The 19,765-nt window shown below is 39.3% G+C and overlaps 1 protein-coding gene across 1 annotated transcript in view; it reads right to left on the reverse strand.

The window, feature by feature from the left end:
* Positions 1–3,263: 3,263 nt before the first annotated feature.
* The window catches only part of PRKCI (protein kinase C iota), a 26,579-nt gene continuing 10,077 nt past the window's right edge, over positions 3,264–19,765 (reverse strand). Inside the window, exons 3-18 of the mRNA XM_031055380.1 lie at positions 18,099–18,188; positions 16,680–16,730; positions 15,415–15,500; positions 14,256–14,396; positions 13,383–13,437; positions 12,857–12,915; positions 12,194–12,370; positions 11,369–11,466; positions 10,458–10,544; positions 9,743–9,878; positions 9,172–9,259; positions 8,116–8,241; positions 7,934–8,013; positions 6,888–6,977; positions 6,484–6,599; positions 3,264–5,777 (exon numbers count right to left, since the gene is read on the reverse strand). Coding sequence (XP_030911240.1) covers positions 5,690–5,777; positions 6,484–6,599; positions 6,888–6,977; positions 7,934–8,013; positions 8,116–8,241; positions 9,172–9,259; positions 9,743–9,878; positions 10,458–10,544; positions 11,369–11,466; positions 12,194–12,370; positions 12,857–12,915; positions 13,383–13,437; positions 14,256–14,396; positions 15,415–15,500; positions 16,680–16,730; positions 18,099–18,188 — 1,568 coding nt within the window. The 3' untranslated portion in view covers positions 3,264–5,689. The remainder of the gene's footprint in view (positions 5,778–6,483; positions 6,600–6,887; positions 6,978–7,933; positions 8,014–8,115; positions 8,242–9,171; positions 9,260–9,742; positions 9,879–10,457; positions 10,545–11,368; positions 11,467–12,193; positions 12,371–12,856; positions 12,916–13,382; positions 13,438–14,255; positions 14,397–15,414; positions 15,501–16,679; positions 16,731–18,098; positions 18,189–19,765) is intronic.

The following is a 19,765-nucleotide window of genomic DNA, read 5'->3' on the forward strand; positions in this document are numbered from 1 at the left end:
AGCGAGGGGCTCTCCGTGACTGTCCCGCAGCGACTGTCCCGCAGCGAGGCTTCCGCAAAGAGGGTCCCTCACTGACTGTCCCTCAAAGAAGGTCCCTCAGTGAGAGTCCTTGAGTGACTGTCCCTCAAAGAGCGTCCCTCGGCAAGGGTCTCACAGTGACTGTCCCCACGAGGCTGGGTTGTGGTCTGGCACCCACTGCTGGGGACAGGGAGATGTGGGTCAGTGTGAGGGTGCCTGTCCCCGAAGCAGTCACAGACCGCTCCCTCCAGCCACGGGCTCGCAGGAGATGCTGAAGCGCTGGAGATGTTTTGGGAAGCGAAATGATCAAACCGCGGAGAGGCGGGGAAGATGCTCTTCAGGGACAGCTTAGTCGCTGTACAACTCGTTCATGTATTACAAGTTTCTTCTGCCAGCAAGAAGCCCAAAGCTTTTCAGTTTACAGACAGCACTTCAGCTGGGATTACGGCACAATCCAATTTGTCGTTTCCTTTCATCCCACACAGTTACATATTTTGATGCGAGCACAAAAGCACAGCACATGAAAACGGGGCAGTTGTACAACCACCAGGCACCGCTTAGCACCGGCCAGCGCTGCCCTAAAGCCGTCCCAGGAGGATTATGGCACAGCCACAGAACCTGCCTCGCTGCTGAGCTGCTAGAGAGGCGCTTGGTGCTCTTTAATCCTTGACTTCGCACCTTTGATATGCTCAGGTTTCCTCCGGGCTGGCTCGCTGGTGGAGAGGCCCTTGAGCATCACTGCAAAGCTGCTTCACGAGTCACCTCTTAACTCGCCACATCAGCTGCACCATCTGCAACAATATCTACAATTTCTTTAGATCTGAGTGATCTTTAAGGCCTCTTCCAACCCGAACCACCAGGGTTCATAGAAAAGGAAACATTTTTGCAAAGAATGCTAACACCCACTACTTATTTATTAATCAGATATAAGGGCTGCTTAAAAGCCACAACAATATGGCAGAATTAAACAAGATTTCTGAATCCACCAGCTTTTGGAGCTGATTGGGAAAGATATGAACCTATGAGGGAATCGTTTAGACATTATAGACATTCCTGTCTGCTTCACCCTCTTGGACCTTATGACCTGATTAAAAAAAAAAAGTCTCTTCAAATACCACTCAGTGAAATGCAGTATGTCATAATCCCTTTCAAATTTACTGAAGAAAATGTAACGTCTAACATTGGAGCTGGACTGATCAATGTCTGTGAGGAAGGCAACATATGTAGACAGATATTCCATCTTTTATTAGACCTCATGATGTCATGGAAGCTTAGGATTCAGTGGCATTGTTTAATTTGTTGGGTTTTTTTTTTCAGGTTCTGCAGCAGAAATGTTCCATTTCAGGTTACAGATCTTGGTAACTATTGTGCTGTAATGATAGTGTTGCTATAGAGCTACAATAATCAGGCAATGGAAGACAAAGTTTGTAGGTAGGGAATTGTCTAAAAAAAGGTGTTAGCTCTGCCTACAATTTCTACTGTGGACTGTGAAAAGCAGTTCTGAAGACACTGCACAACTAAAACCTGAGTTACAGACCTTTGCAAGAGGTAATAAAGTGCACTAATAGCACAGGAGGAATCTTGCTTTGATTAATACAGTGTCTGAATTTTCAAGAAGTGCCGAGGCTCTGGGGAAGCTCACAAACTTCCCTGATACACAGTCCCTGAAGATACACAATTTAACTATGAACTATGCCCTGGAGAGCACAATTTAACTGTGAACAAAGATGTGCATTTTTTCTCTGATGAGATTATATTGTGCTTTTTAAAGAAAAAAAATCACTTTGGAAGTCATGTTAAATAGTAAGTTGTAACGGTTCAGACTTTTAGCTAATTAATCTGTCATAGGAGGTTTCACTCTTGTAAAATAGATATTCTATTACAGATTGTGTTTTAAGCACAAAAAGTTGATAGATTTTGGCAGACGCCACAGCCTGCAGGACAAGTTACAGTGGGTACAGTGCACAAAACACTTCAGCTCCTGAAGGACTCGAACTATTCCTCTGGTGTAAGAGGAGATAAGCCCAGACACTTTACTCATTCTTAGAAGTCAAATGTGGACACAAGAGATTCCTGGGTTCCATTTATGCCTAAAAAAGCCACCTCCCACAAAAGCTGCACAGACCTGGGATATAGATGCTGCTCTGCCTTCAGTTATTGGTGATTAAATGGTAAGAGTCCACCTTTCAAGTATTCAGTCCAGATTCCTTTATTATAAGCAGAAAAAAAATTAAAATAAACCCATGGGGGATCTCTCTGTGAAAAAATGCAAGATATGGTAAAATCTGTTTTTTTCTCAGAGGGGCTCCAATGCCTACCTTCTCTTTCCAGGAAAACATCATTATTCTGTGGTCAGTTGCACATACCTCTGTTGCTTCAACGCCTTACACCATCCATGCTGAAGTGAGGACGCCTGCTTAGCACTTACCAAGTGTATGTATAGATTATCCAAGCTATTAGCTTCCTCCATAGAGTGCCTCAGCATAAACAATTGCTCAGACTGAGGCAGGAGCAGCTGGGCACCCAACTGAACAGAAACAGGGAGCGTGCGTGGGGGGAGGTTAAGCATGTAAGATATGCAGCCATCTGCAGCACTCGCCAGGACTGCCGACGCACAGCCGCGCTAACAGGCAAGACAAAATCTCTTTTAAAAGATACTGAAATACAGAAATTAAACCACTGCATCTGTGGCAGGGTATGAGCTAAGTGCCGTCACCCTCTGTGTCAGAAATCTGAGAATGCAGGGGACGAGTTGACGAAACAAAGAAATAAATCATGCAGAAGTAAGTGCAGCAGACGAGAGCGTTGCTCTGAACTCCAAATCCCAGCTCTGGCAGCTGAGATGACGTTGTACGAGTTCCAGCTGAAAGAGCCCTTGGATGAGCAGGCTGAAGTAGCATTTTGTATTTTCCTTTAAGACTTCTGTCTCTGTGCAAAGGACTGATGCCTCGCTGCTTTTGTCTCATCACTGGTGTTGGAAGGAAAGACAGAACCTACAAAGATGGTATTTTTCCAAAGGACAAGATAAGCATGAGGCTAGGGAATGATGCTGGAGCAGAACCTGAATTCTCAGACATGTTTGGTAAATGCAGGGTGAGAAAGGCATTTCTTAGGTTGCTGTGGCTCTTCCCAGTGCAATTTTCTACAAGAAATGAAAAGATTAGAACAAGGCTCCCATGGGATATGGATAGTTTAAAAGGGTCAGATGATGATCCCAAGAAAAGACCAGCATTTCACATTATTTCTCTGATATTTTAACACATAGAGGTCTAATATAAATGTTTTATTTAAAGTAAAAAGTGTGCACAAATAAAGGGAATGATTACACAACAACGTTCAAGACCATATTCCACATGAAACAGGAAAATAGTAGTGACAATATTAACTAGCAGAGCACCCATAGGAATCCAACTCGTGTACAAAAAAGAGGTTACTCCACATAAATACATCATGCTTCTGATGCAGACACGTTCTCCAAAAAACCAAACCTACTGCACTGGAATGTTTACACCCATTGTCCCTTCTGAATATTTATGATAGTTGCTGTATGCTTAACAATGAAAAATAACAGTTAATATCATGGCACTTTGGAGAAAATTAAAGTGTAAAAATGGATTTACTGTAATTTAAGATAGTTGTCACTTTGCAATGTTCTTAATGGTTAGATATGTAAATAGAAAAGGTTTTTTTTCTGTGGCATTTAAAAAAAAGTTAACTTTTGCTTTACTTTCTGTGGTGAATGGCAGAAATGTCCTTCTTCACATGAAGCCATTTCCCTTAATACCTTGTAGGAAATTATGCCACTGTAGAGACAAGGCTTTTCATGTTTGCCTTAAATGATTCCCAGGTTTAATATCAGTTATGCCCTGATGTCTAAACTGATCATGCGGGTACAGGAGTCAGAGGCTAAACAATCACCATTTTCAAACTGCATGTAGAGCAGTTCACTTGACCCCTTTAAAGGAAGGTTCACTCTGATATTTTACATTTGAAAAGATGCAACTTGAATTTAAGGAAACCTGATTTTTAGCAGCGAGGAGGTTCAACGCTTCCCTGAAACTGAAGCCCCTCAAATCACTTCTCAGTTTTGGAAACTCAGTCCAATACTAAAGAGTTTCCTATTCACATTGCAAAGAAAAACATGAACTAAATCTCATACCATGACACCAGTGTGGATTTGTGCAATCTCTCTGCTTGCAGCTGACATGGAAGTGAACAGACATACATCAGAAAACTTGTGCTATGAAATTAGTGTTGCCATACAAGGATTTTCACAGAAAGACACTGGCCAAGCAAAAGTCTACTAAAAGCTTCAGATAATGTTTGCCAACTTGTGCTTACAGATTCTCAGATCTGCTTTCAGTGACGCTTATCTTCTCTTACAGAACACAGATTCCTTCCCTCAGTGTCTCTTAATCCCTTTTCCCCAAAATAATAATAAAAAAATGGTACATTTGGCATTTCTTCAGCCCAACACATTCATAACTATTGCTTTAGCATTAAAAATAAGAATTATCTGTGCTGTATATTACACTGCTTACTAACATGAAATGTAAGAAACACACCTCTTAAGTCTTAGTTCCACCCATTCTTTCAATTGCTTTCCTTGAGCCTGCCAAACATTTCAGGTTTGATTGTGAGAACAGATCACCATCTCTAAGGGCAGAAGTTAAGGGAGTCATTATGGACAGCACCTATTTTATTCTAGATATGCTTTTTCCACTGGCAAAGTGGAACTCATTCTCAGCAGTGTGGCAGTAAGATACAAAAGGAACCAATGCCCTTTTCCAGGCTGTGGCTGTACCGTGTGCACTTCTGATGCAGTTAAGACAGCAAGTATAAAAGCAATAAATAGGATGAGGTTCAGTATTAGCTGCCCATTACTGCTGAATTACTCTGTACAGATTTTAACTTCTCGAAGAGTTAACTGAATTCTTTCATTAAACTGACACTTGATGCCGTGTCCAACCCTTGCTGGAAGGGCCAGGCTAGGAAGGCACTCTCTGTATCAGTGTACAATTCCTAGTGTGAGTGCTGGAGCAAAGTCTACCAATTCTGATATGGAGTTAATAGTCTCCTTCAGGGTAGGATCAATATTCCCCACAAAAGCAGCCAGTCTTGACCTATTCAGTGTAAATATCTGCTCTCCTTGCTGTCATTTCAGTCTGAAGGGCACAAATAAAGCTCTAATTTCTACATCTAGAACAGGAAAATCAGATGTTCAGAGAGAAGAGATTTGGAACTACTGAAGTGGTAAGTTCTTACTCATCTTGCTGAAAAATCTGAAATCCTTGAAGGATAATTTACTACATCACCTGATACAATTTGTTTTCATTAAGCACTGAAAACCTTTCCTTGCTCAGAACACTGTACTGGCAAACTATACAGTCAGACCCTTTGTTCAGTCAGGAGCCCCAGAGACCAACTCCTGTATTAAAATTCAAATTTGGCAAAATTGTTAGAAAGTTCTAACATTTTAAATCTGGCAGCTGAAGGTTCAGTATAACGACTGTCCTGGACAATAATCAATACAAAAAGAAAATTCACACTAGGTGGTGGCAAGGGCAGGATATTGAGTTACTCATTTTATGCAAGTGCATCCAAATGGAGAGATGTTTATCCATGCAGAAACAAATGGAGTAACAATTGGCACAGTTCAGAAATGGAGAATTCAGACACATTCCTCAGCTGACATCAAAAGAGGATTTATGTATTCAAAGCCTTCAAATTCAGACTGGTCAATCTTCTTCACAATATCACTATTAGGATTAAAAAACAATCATTAGTTGAGCGAAATTAAAAAAATAACATTAACGGACAGTTTGACTTAAAATTTAAACTGAGAAAATTTCCTTTAAATTGAGAAAATTTCCTTTCCCTCTTTTGTCCCTCTCTACCTTTACAGTTACCACTGGGTTCTTTTAACCCCAATAATGGTACCAAAATACAAAACCCCTCAAAAGCAGTGACTGGGCTTCACTCACTAACTCACAAAGCAGTCTGCAAGGTTTGCAGTTTCAAAACTTGCCCTAAACAGTCAGTTTTGTAAGGACCTGAAAACATTAGGATGTGACAGATACTGCACCTGCATCAGCAACTTTTCTAAATATAATTTGTACAGTCTGCATTTAGAAAGGGATGAGGAAGGAAGTTGTATTATATAGGTAACATTTAATATACACTGTTTATGTTTACATACTATGTGAATGTTATATAAAACCCTGTAAAATTCCTAAAATGTGAACAGGAGCGGCTCAATCAAACTAGAAAGGTCCTTCCCTCCCCTTCCCAAATCAGGGCCTCTCAAGAGTAAGGAACCACAAATCCACTACCAAAATCAAGCACTTTATCAAGGCTTTTCAGCCAGGATAATCTCACCTGATTACTATCAATATAAAACACCCAAACAAGTTTTAAAAAAAGTTCCTTCTCTTCTCTGAACTTCTTAAATTCCACATTACTTACTCATCATCTGGAGTGAGCTGCACAGGTTCATTGGTGAATTGGGAATCAAAGTTATCCAGACCAAATTCTCCAGATATATTTGGTTTAAATGGAGGCACCACTTGCTTTTGCTCCATCTAAGAATAAATGCACTTAGTCACACTGAGAATGAATTACAACCTATTGAATTATTTTTAAACAAGACTGGAAATTACTATTAAGTTCATTTTTTGTACTTTCTACAATCATTCTAATAATCTACTGCATTTACTGTGTGTAAAAGGGAAAAAAGATTGTGTATTGTAATTTTGGTACAATGTAAATTAAGAGCTTAATGTTTTTGAGCTTAAGGTCCTCTCTTAGGCTCAAAACAACTTTGTCACTGTATGCAAAGATCCTCAGCCAAGGCAGGGGCATTCACATACCAGATCCCAGTCAACGTTGCGGAAGAAGGGATGGCCCTGGATATCTGCAAACCCTGTCTGAGGATGGCAGCCCAAGCGTTCCTTTGGATCCTGTGCAAGGAGAAAGTATTTCTAAATGAATGCCACAGCCTACACATGAACAAAATGCCAATGTTACAAATCCTATGAGAAATGAAACACCAGAGTTACAAGGAATGCTGAAGAACTAAATTAGCATTATTTATTTTGGAAACTGCTCAAATTTACCCTTTGAAATAGGGAGGAATATATGGAAGCCCTTAAATGAATTTTTTATAAATGACTATGTTGATTTTCTTCATTTTCATTCAGACCTGTTAAACATTCCATAGGTTTTAGAGCAGACTTGGTTAGATTACTAATGAATTTCATTCTTTCCCCCCACCTTCCCTTGCTCCTCCCTGAACAGATTATGCCAGGAGATCACACTGGGGTAGTAACTGCAGCTCCTGGTAAATACTGTGGAAAGAAGCTTATTTTAACAAGACAATTCCATCTCCAGGTACAAATATGCACACACTACCAGGGAGCTGTAACAGTGTGCAGTGAATGGTGTGACTTCCTTAGAATAATTTATCCAAATCTGGTTTCTCCTGTATCTCTTTCTTCCCACCCACATAGCACTCCCTAAAAGCCAGCAAGTGCTTGGACTCATCATCCACTACCACACGTGCACCTTCTGGCTCTCAGGCTAGAGAGCCCCCAGCGAGAAGTGAGCACGTCCTGCCTCTGCATCTCCTTCCAGGAAGTCATCAGAAACTGTCCAAATGATTTGCTAAGCTGCTTCTCTCAGAACCAAACTAAATCTGGTAAATTTGTTCAATTCTCCAGGTTAAAAAAATCACTTGGAGCATTTCTATGCCTTTCACTTTGGCATTTACTCATAATTCCAGTCTGAGAACCAGGAGCTTCAGATTTTAAGAGAAGGATCTAGAAGAAGGCCCCCAGCCCCATTGAAATTCTGCTTTAGGCTCTCACTTTTTCTACCCTGTTTCTGTCTATGGCAGATAAAGTACATCAGCTCTTACCTTGTTAAGGAAACTCTTTAGAACACCTGCTGCTTTCACAGAGAGGGATCGCGGAATTCGGATCTGTTTTTCCAAAATTACTGCAAGAAAACAAGATTCCATCAGCCTTTGCATCTTTGAAGTTAGTTTAAAGGCTAAGCAGAAGCAAAGCACTGAAGTGTAGGAACACTGATGGTACTTACCTTGGAAGAGATAATCCTCTGTGTTCTGATCAGGGTTGTCAGAACTCCCGACGATGTCGAACGGCGACCGGCCCGCCATCATCTCAAACATCAGCACACCAAGGGCCCACCAGTCCACGCTGAAGCCTGGAATTCAAGAGAGAAAACACCACTGGAGATATTGCACAACAAAAATACCAACACCTCTGGAGCTAAAACCAGAGAAGAATAAGTTAAAAATGTAAGTATTGCCAGTCTTTCCAATTAGCTGAATAAAGGAGATAAGGACTGCAGCAGACATTACGTCGATCATTACGTCGTAGACAACAGGAGGAGATGCTCTGCAGAGGATATGCAAAGAGGTTAAAGGTTGGTGTTAAGCCCTTAACCAAGGTTTAGATAATATTTAAGCCTAGTCATTACTAACTAACAGTGCATTATCCATGCTGAGAGATAAGGCAAAGGAGGAACTGTGTGAGTCTTAATAGCAGCAAGTCAGTCATTCATGGGGCAAAGCATATCTCCCCTACTATTCACTGCTAAAGGAAATCCCGGTAGCCAGGCTGGGGCTGATACACTCTGGCTGGCCTAGAAAGCTTGTGATAAGCAGGAGTATCTGAAGCCAGCATGAAAGAAATATTTGATTGAAATACGATGGTAGATTTAAAAAAAAAAAAAGTAAAGGGACATCTACTATCTAGGCCTTTTTGCAATGAATTTGTATCTAATCTATCATTGCCGCCAAATGTAAATCTCCAAAACCAAACACACTTCCAGACTGCAAGTATATAATTTGTAGTATCTAAAATGGTTATAAACAATAATAAATTTGGAAGACTCAAGATATTCTTCAAGACTGTACAAAAGAATTTAAAATGTGTAATGCAGAGTATCTTGTTTGCTTTGTGTGATGTTTTCTGCTCTTCCTTTGAAGGTTTTATTTACTTTTTCAGACAGGATGTGGAATCAAGACTGATCATGTGTCTAATGGAGATTTCTACTTTCTACTGCCTAAACAACTCCAATAAGAAGAGATAAGGTGAAAGTCAGAAAGTAGCAACAAGAAATTCCATTTACCGTAATCCTCTCCCCGGAGAATTTCAGGTGCAATATAGTTTGGAGTCCCACAGAATGTGCTGGTTGTGTCACCAGGCCTCAGACCCTCCTTTAGGAAAAGATGGGGAGAAAATACAGTTAACTGAAGATCCCCCACTCCTCTGCTAAGAGCTTAATTTTGAATTAATTAAGTCTTGAATAACCAGCATTATGGCAATTCCATGGCAAAGTCAAAGCTGTGCTCCAGTGTCTTTGTAGTGACAAAAATTTTCCCAGGGGAAATGGGCAGTGCCACACAATCCAAACAGGAGCAAGTGACTGATAATTTGAACCTCTTTTGAAATCACCTTATCCTGACTATTTCAGCCAACCCCTCCCAGACGAGTTGATCCAGGAGCTTTATGTAAGTGTAGCCTGTGCACTCTGGCATTTGCCTTTTCTCCACACATGGAAGTGAAATGAATATACAGCCTGTGTGCACTGTGTACAAAGAGAGAGCTTGACATTTCACTTTTTAAAGTCTCCACATCTTTTAATTTATAACAATTTCTTAATTGTTGATTTTTCTGGTTAGCAAGAAACTAGATCTTACCTTGCACATGCCATAATCTGTGAGTTTAATATGCCCTTCAGAATCTAGGAGCACATTATCCAGTTTTAAATCCCTGTAGATTATCCCTCGCTCATGTAAATAGTTCAGTGCTAGACTGATTTCAGCAGAATAAAACCTAGTGTAGAAAGAAATACTGATTAAGTAATCAGGACCCAAAACCACAATAACACAGTCTTGGTATATTTTCTATACATAATCTCAATTTGCCACACAGAGAAGTGGCAAATTGTTTATAATCATGCAAATGTTTCTATGCACTTCAAAAGTTGTCTTTAGTTAATATTAATGTCTCCTGCAATCATCCCTTTTATCTCACCATCTGAGATTAAGCATATGCACCAAGAACTCAGCATTTGCCTGGACAGCTGGTAGTGGTTGTTGTACAAGAAACACATTGATATCGTTAGATATGAAAAAAAAAAACCCCACAAAACTGTTCTTCTAGAAAAAAATAGCAGACTGAAGTAATACAGAATAATGCCAATGCAAACAGCATCTAAATGCTTCCTACTACATTTCCTTCTTGAAACAAAAACACGGTGGCTTGCAGCAGCAAAAGGAGGATGCAGTTTCACATTTCTTAAATCCTTAACATCTGGAGAGGATTTGCTGGCTCATCCCTTATAATCTCTGCACTGCTGCACTGTGTCAGAAAACCACTGTTTTGATGCAAGAAATCTAGAATGAGACACACCTGGCATGTTCCTCTGGCAGCTTCCTCTGCCTCTGCATATGGAACATCAGATCTCCTCCATTGACATACTCTATAACAAAGAATAACCTGGAACACACAGGATTGTTACCAATGATTGTGTGCACAGCTGAAAGAGGTGGGAGATGTTACAGGTCTGCTATAGAACAATGTCCATTCCACTCCTCCCATCTCTGGCACCACAGCTGGTTTTACCATTTTCCCCTCCTTTGAATAAATTCCCAAATTCAGAAATCAAGTATACAAAGTTTCTCTAGATAATTCCTTCATTGCTAAAGGAATGTAATGTTCCCGTATTCCTCATCCATTACAGGTACTGTAATGCCTGTCATTACTACACATGTGACTGTATATTCCTCATCCATTACAGGTACTGCCTGTCATTACTACACATGTGACTGTATGGAGCCACATCAGTTTCTATTACTGTACAGAATAGAAAAATAATAATTTTCATCTCTATTACTTGGTTTTCCTTTTGAAAACTAACAGTCTATTTTTTGAGTCTTGCTCACAGATTGGTCTTCAAAGAATCCAGGCAAGTTTGAGACAATTATTCCTTGGTTTTCGTACTTTTGATTTTCATCTCCTCAAGGCTTTTTTCCCTTCCATTCTACATTCTCTTCCATCACATATTCTCAATCTCTTTTTTCCTACTAGCTGCACTTCTCTTCCTGTCCAGAATCCTTCCCACCACATCTACCAGTACTTTACATTTTCCCCATCTGAAACCTGAGATGCACATGGCACTTGGATCTCAAAATACTACAAAGATTTACAAGACATTGACTTTGCTACCTAACACTTCATGCTGTAAATTTAGGCCTTTGAGGTGCCCGATAGGATTAAATGTTTTTAATAAGACTAATTTATTATTAATTTATGACCTTTACCTGCTTTCTGTCTGGAAGCAAGAGTGCAGTCCGACCAGAAAGGGATGATTTGAGGCCTGTTCAAAGACGTGTTTCTCTGTCTGAACCCAATCAATATCCTATTTTTTGAAGAAAAGTGACATTCAGAAAAGGATTGTTGCACTTCTTACGTCAAGTACTAATGACAATTAGCACAAAGACATTCAAGGGCTCTGCTGTCCTTGTTTTACTTGCAAGAAATTAAATATTCTACAGTTCTGAAACGTGAAGCAATAGCTGATAGCATACTTTTTATTTCCTGGATGTCCTCTACTCTTGGCCTCACTGTGTAAGCACCTTGGGAATGAAAACACACTGGTCTATAAAAGATAAACTGGTGCAGGAAAATGTAAAGTAGTACCAAGATATGCAGAAGGAATCAATGGTAGACTGAGAAATAAATGCAGAAGCTCTTGGACAGCAAGCCACAGTCACTCCAATGTTTTCAGAGTAGTCTAAAGAAACTCGAGGGAAATTCTCAGTAACAAGAACTTTTTAGCAGTTTAATAGTGCAGTTTCTGACATGTTTTCACTAATCACTGTGCAAAAATTGCTGAGATGGGGGTCTGATTTAACAAGCAAGTAAAATGACATGGTGAGACTTCTTTGTGACAAAAACCCAGACTTGAACATATGAAAACCAGACTCCACCTGGCTACCTGCCTTGTGAACCTCCTACAGAGCAGTACAAGAGGCCACATGTAGAATTCTCACTGAGTGCTGCAGCCCAGAGCTGGCTCCCACCTCCTGGGGGTCACTGGAGCTGTCTGGAAGAGTTGCCCAATTGACTGAGAACACCTTGCCCACCTCATCATCGTTGACGAGCTCTTTCTTCACCACCTTCATGGCATAAATGCGCTCGGTTTTCTTCAGCCGCACCAGCAGCACTTTGGCATAGCTGCCCCTTCCAATGACCCGCAGCAAATCAAAATCCTGCAGGCCCAGACTGGAGGAAGCTTTGCCACTTTCCCTAATGCTCATTGCCTGTGGATAAAGATGCATTGAAATGAGGAAGCAGCCTTGCCAGTGTCAGCAACTGCAAAAGTCAGCATTTCAAACAACATTTCAAAATTAAAATAAACAAGTAATTCAATTAACACTTGTTATCTTAAGACTGTACTGTCCTGGAAAGGAATGTGCTGGGAAACAAAGGAGGCAAAGGAGTCTTGGCAGATAAGAAACAAACCAAACTGGGAAAATTTAGAACACTTTCTCAATCAAAGCACATCTCAACTCAACCTTATTTTATTTCAAAATAAAGCAGCACACAAGCCACACATGCACATATCTCAGAAACAACCCAAATGTGCCCTCTGTGCTAATTCTCTGAGTTTGTGGCAAATTAAACTACTAATTTCTTGAAATTGAGACACACAGGCTTTAAGATCTCTGAAGATCCTCATGGGTTCCTTCCAACTTCAGATATTCTGTGATTCTATGTACAGAGTTAGCTTGGATAAGATTTCTTACCTCTTTTTCTTCACCAACATGGTCCAGGCTCTCATGACTCGAGGGATTGTATGGGATCACTGGAGGTGCAAGAAAAATGTATTAGACTGATGAAACACAGCAAGATTTTCTTCTGCCTTAAAATTCCCACAGTCAGAGAAACAGTTTAAATGCTTCCATTAGCCAGAGAAATACAGTTTAAATGCTTCTATTGCAAGTATTCAAAATGGATGGGTTGGCATTAGGACCATCACTCTGATTGCCACAAGAATAATCATGTTTGGTTTTGAGTTTTTTTGCCTGATCATGGCATTTTAAGTACTCACTAAATGTAACTGACAGCATAAATTCTTCTTTGTTTAGTCAAGTTTTTGAAACTGGTAAGATGTGGAAAACTGGAATTTTTATATTTATATCCCTCTTAGCATTAAGAAGTTGTCTTTTCTTATTCTATTAAAAAGTAAAGAAGGGTTTTAAAAATAATTTACTTCTAAGTTTACTTTTCAGCAACTTACAGTAATTTAAAGAAAAACATTGTTGATCTTACCTGTTTCTACATTATCTGAATGCACTGATGATGGATCCATAGGCATTATTGGTTCCTGCAAACATAAACAGGATTTTTGTAATAGACTGTCCAAGTGTCAGACACATTATTATAGAATCAATAAATGAAATTAATGAGCCCTGAGGAATATAATCTAGCTACTTTTTAACTTGATTAGTCAACATAGTTACTAAAACATACACAATGAAATAAACAACTGCATTCTTCATTTTCCCTCTTTTCTAGAAGTCATGATATGTTTCCAGAAGCTGCAGAAGTGACAAAAGAGAAACAAATACAGCATATGAGAAGTGAGACAGAAAAACTCAAGTCCTTCAGCAGTATATATATTAGTCAAAAGAATTCCCAAGATATAGACTTAAAGCTGTCTGCTTTATTAAACCAGGAGAACTTAAGAATTGAAGATGATTGAATTTCTTGGGAGAAAAGTCAAAATTTCTGCTCTTCATATTCTTTTGCTGTAAATGGGAAATAGTCCAATAATCTATCATATATTTAGAGATTTTAGTCCACCTATCCATTTTGAAGATGCAAAAGAGTGTGTACATATATACATGCTATGCAACATCCTTGTGAAGGATGGGATAAATGTCCCTTATATGTGACAAGGGAAATAATGTCAGACTTGCAGATTAGGCTCCTGTCTTGCTAGAAGTTGCAATTTTGCTCGGTGAACCCCAAATTTTCTTTCAAAAGTCATCATAACCATAAAAATTATATTTCAACTACTGTGATTATTTGCAGGCTGCAGTTTAAAAACCAACAGTATAAAATGAGGGGATGGGGTTATTTGTTTGATTATTGGTTGGTTGCTGCCTTTTTGAGACAATTTATCAGGTCAGTTTTACTTACTGGCTGTAGTGTGTGTCGGCCACATTCAATGTTGACAAGTTTGTGACACTTCTTGTGAACGAGGAGTTTGCAGTTGATGCACTTGTAGCCCTGGCGCCCCAGGCCCCATATCCGGTCAGTGCAGATGGCACAGTGAGCTCTCTGCAACCAGAAACCAACAAAACTCATTAAAAGAGCAAAACTGAAGAATAAAACTGTCCAGCCACACATGCATTAACCAAGCTCATCTCGTCTTTTCTCTGTAGGTGAATCCTTACAGAGGAAGGCAGGAGAGCAGAAGCTTCAACACCTTAAACAACCAGAATGCAAATGGGAAGGTCACCACTTGCTGAAGGACATTCACAAAACAACTCCAAAGATCCATGGGAACAGGGTGCCTATGGAGGCAAGAGTAGATTTAACTGATTTAACTGTGGTGCCTTGACAGCCTTTAACCCAGATGAGGTCAAAAAACAACAACAAAAAAGCTGAAGTTAGACATGAGGATGCTCAAGATGAAGTTTAGTGGAGACGATCTCAAGCATTAAGCACACAATACACTAAGCTTAGAGAAGAAGGAAAGATTACTGAAGCTGTCAAGGGACCTGACTTACTCAAATATTTTGGGTTTGGTTTTAGCTGTTGATGCTTTTAAACACAGCAGAGCCTTCTTGGTCCTTAGCTAATTATATTTGACCCTTGCTTCCTGAAAACATTTGGAATGGTTTGTTATTTTCAGTTGATTACATGGCACCAGAAACAGGCTGCCTGGAGAAATACCTCAGCTTTCTCCTTTAAAAGTCATGAAAGAAAAGTCTGTAGCAAGTTCAGACTATTTTACTCCCAGAAGCTGAAAAACTGAATATCTACTTTTAGCCATCTAATACATTCCAGTTTGCCCTCTGGGAAGATTTTAAGGGAACACAGGAGCTTTGACATTATGTTTTCAGAGTATATGTAAAGTGAACTGCAAGTAATTTGTTTCAATTTTTTCTATTTCAAGTGCCTGATGATTTAATACTGCTTAAGTTTCCTAAAGATACAGGATTACCAGAAGTGTATAGACAAACAACAAAAATGAGAATAAAACTACCTGATAACTTTTCAAGGCAGTGGCATCACCATTATGAAAATAAGACATCCCTGTATCATGGCTTTAAGTACCCAACAAGACTCTCACCCTGTTAAATCGTTTGGCTTGGAAAGTGTGACCATTTGCACAATAGAGCTTTCGCCACCGGCGGGCGCCTCGGCGATAAATGGACTCTAAGAGGAAAAACACAGGATTATATCCAGACAAATACAAACACAGAGCTACAGCATCTTCTCCTGGAGGTTTCTGTGCACAGTAACTCGCAGAGTAAAGTTTCACTCCTGCTCCTTGCAGAAACAGAGGAATGCTCCAAGTATCTTTTTCCTTTTTTTTTTTTCCCTAAGATTTGGAAACATTTGAAGTAAAATATCCTAATCAACTCAAAGTTAATTGTGATTTTTCTGAAGTTAAAAGGAACAGTGAGTCAAAAGAAGGTAAATTGTCCAAACAATACAAGCACTTGTGTGCAAAGAATACACATATCTCAGCTCAACTTGGGGAGAAGCTGTGGGGAAGGGAAAGGAGGAAGGGAGATGAATTGGGAGCATGTCCTGATTTATAAGATTGCTTGACAAATCCTCCAGTGTTTTAAATCCACAGCTGCCACTAATAATTTTTTTTTTTTTAACTATTACTTTATTTTTCATTACTTGAGGCATGTCAGAAACCAAAACTGAAAACTGAGATATGAAAAACTACACTGAGCTGCAAATATCTTTCTGATTTAGTCTGCAGCCTCATTTTTCAGATAACCAGCATTACCCATTCTGCCCAAGTTAACTTTTAAGCATGCACATTTAGATTGGATTGGTCAGAGATTTGGACACCAAGCTGACAGATGCTTGTGTGCATAACAGACACACCCTTTTTTTATAAAACTTTAAGACTGGGGGGAAATAACCTCTTTAGTGTCTAGAACAGTTAACACACTAGAGTTGTTTGGAAAATCCTCCTGATAGCACCTGAACATCAATTTCAAATGAATGAACCACAGATTTGTAAATAGTGACATGACAAGTCATTATCATTGATTACAGTTGTCAGCCAGCAATCTGGCAAATCCCCAAAAGACAGGAATAGGATAAAAAACTGTCATGAATGAAGAGGCAAAAGCAAGGAAAGCAGAGTGACATGGATAGTTAACAGGAATGTGAAATGCTTATTAACAATGATTCAGAAGTGAAAAACATTAAGTTTAGCAAGATTTCCTATTCCTTTTAAATATTTAGTTTTTACAGATTTGCATTATTAATATTCATAAGTGCAGGATGCAAACCAAAGTACATCAAAATCTGCTAAAACAGGAAATCTGAACTGATATTCTGTATTTCTTAGCTGAAATGTCTACTTACTATCTTCTCCTGGACAAGGCATGCCAGGCCGCTCTGGGACACAAGGAAACACTGCAAGAAAGACATTAACTTCTGATCAACTTCTGATTAGCTTTCATTTCAGACAGAAAAGAAATCTTTGGGTTAAATACAACACTCCTGAAAGGCATTCAACCATCAAGAGAATAAAACTGACTGCACTTCAACAAAACCTTCTTTAAGAACGGGTGAGCCGCAAACCACTACAAAACCCTTTTGCTGGTCACAGCAGGGACATACATGAGAAATACACTCAAAAAGCAGAATAAATGAAGATATTTCTTAAAGACAGTAACTAGAAGATGTAATTTTGGTTTCTCATGTGGCCAATCTTCACAGTTAGTCAAGATTTCCAAATACTATCAATGTATTCTATGACAGTGTCCTAACAGTTACAGTTTATTATTGCTTAATATGTAAGTATTTTTTTCCCCACAATTTATTTAGCTTCACTAGCACTACCCATCTTCTACAATTTATTTGGCTTCAGTAATCATCAGAGAGAAGTATAAATGTGGACAGACAGCCCTGGTGCCAGTTTAATCAGAAGCTTATCAAACACAAAAATTAATGGAGAAAGGGCAGAAGAAAAATTTGATCCACACAGAAGCAGTGAAATCTATCTACAAATGGATTATATTCTTCCTCTTTTTAAAACTCTCTGTGGGAAGCTGGAAAACTGTCTTTATTCTTCAAATGGGCTGATGATAAACTAGATATTTGCTATCTTTTTAAGAAAAGGAGCCTGTTGATACTCTGTAGTGTAACACACCAACACTTCATAATGATGACTTTTCTGCTCTCATTTCTGATAAACCAAGATCGACCTTCTACAGATAAAAAGTTACAAATAGCTAGAAAAAATATTCTGGAGAAGCTGCCAAAATAGGCATATAACCCGGAACAACAAAAATTGAGCAACTACATATTAAACAGGGGCATGATATTATTAAGTTTAAAACTGAAGTACTTAATTTTGGAAAAGTTGAACTTTTCATTAATCTGCCATCACAAATTGAGCTCATTAACTTTTTTTCCCTAACAGAGATGCTGCTGTAAAGCACTTATTCATAATCAACTTCAGGATGATGTATAACTCTAATAAATAAATAGTAAATTGTACTTTATCACTTCTACCATTCACTGCCAGTAAGTATCGGAAGGCTGAATGAAGAAACAGAGGCTGGATTTCCTGAATAAACTAACAGCAAAATATTTTTTTCTCCCTTAATTAAAAAAAAGAAGAGCTAAAACCAGTGAATGGTCATCAGCATCCCTTGACAGGATGGCCACAGGCCTGAGGGGAGAAGGGTGTGAAAGGCACAGGAATGGAAGGTAAGAATTCCACTCATTCACAGGTACAAACATGAGCAGCAGTAAATTTCAGTAAATTTCACCTACCATGGATCAGAAGCTCTGAATCCTTGTTTAGTTCATACAACCTAAAGGCCTCTTCTAACTCCAGCTGAGAGGAAACAGTACAGGGATCTCCTGTGGAAAGCAAATAGCACAAAACTCAACCCAGTCAGTTCCATACCATTCAGTAGTTCACTCACAGTTGGTTCCAGGATAATTATTGTAGAAAAACTCCAATATTCTCAAATGTGGTAGTATTTATTCTTAACACTGTTCAAAGAGTACATCTGAAAATAGAGTCATACTGAGTTCTTTCAGGGAAAATAAAAATATGGGATATTCCCAAGAGGCAAACAGATCATAACAACAACACATCATTGCTACAAGCATGATTACACATTATTTCAGTATGGGAGGGGCAGGTTGTATTCCAGCACCTAAAAGCCTTCTAAGATTACCTTTTATTTCATGGATTTTTAATTAAAACTGAGTCAATCCTATTTTCACAGCTGCTTCAGCACTGCCAAGACTTGCACCAGGAGCTGCAAAAGCAGTTAGAGCTCGAGTCTCTCCTCAAACCTCAATGGAAACTTTTGACAAATAACATAATCTAAGTGCAACACCCCGTTTTTCTGATTTGTAACTACTACTTTCACACTCACACAACTATTTGAAATAAAATTCCTTAAAGAAAGAACACCAAGGCAAAAGAAAGGTGGGAGTTGGCTGGTTTTGTTTCTTATTTTTTTTTAATAAAACAACTGCAGTTTTGTTGACCATTTGTGACGGTGCAGACTAAATTACATACCAAATCCTTGGTGATAAAGTTTCTCAAACTTTTCTGTTTTCTTTGGTGCTGGACGCAGATTAAAAAATTAGCCCCCTAAAAGAATAAGCCTTTTCCAAAATAATACTGTAACTGAAACATTTTAAAAACAATGTTGAGTCTCAATCATCACTGCCCCAAAGAAAGAAAATACTTCTAGTTATTAGCTCAACTTTCTTCCCCCTCTTCATCTACACAAGATGTTCTGTGCAAGAACAAGGGATTTATCTCTGCTTGTCCTCCAGCATGAGCAGTTCATTTTTAGCCCAAATACCAACAGCAAGTCTGCCTTTCCATATTCCTAATTTTTAACAGAAATACTACTTTCCATGTCTTTAAGTGGCAAGTTGGTTATGGGTAACCAAACTGGAGGAAGGCAGAATCATTTCCATCCCAGCTAAAGTGGATCCAGTCAGGAAGTTTTACTGCTTTGAGTCCTCAGTCAATACCGCAGTCAGAAAGTTCACAAGCAACAGACCATTAACTATTCTCTTTGTGTTTTACACTGCAAGGCATCTAAATTAATACAGCCACGGCTAAAGCTTTTCAGTGCAACCACACACCCAGCAGCAGGAGGTATTTCAACTCACCCCACAGAAGCTTTTCCAGAGAATTTGTTTTGTTTCTAATGTATCACAATGCATTTGTTCCAATGTATCTTCCCCCAGAACAGGAAGGACATGGACCTGCTGGAGCCAGCCCAGAGGAGGTCACCGAGTTGATTACAGGGATGGAGGACTCAGCTATGAGGAAAGGCTGGGACAGCTGGGACTGCTCAGCCTGGAGCAGCTTTGGGGTGACCTAATTGTGGCCTTCCAGGACCTGAAGGAGCCAACAAGGAATGTGAAGAGAGAGACTGTCTATAAAGGATGGAGTGACAGGACAG

The sequence above is a fragment of the Geospiza fortis genome, unplaced genomic scaffold (genome assembly GCF_000277835.1).
Source record: "Geospiza fortis unplaced genomic scaffold, GeoFor_1.0 scaffold172, whole genome shotgun sequence".
NCBI classification, from domain to species: domain Eukaryota; kingdom Metazoa; phylum Chordata; class Aves; order Passeriformes; family Thraupidae; genus Geospiza; species Geospiza fortis.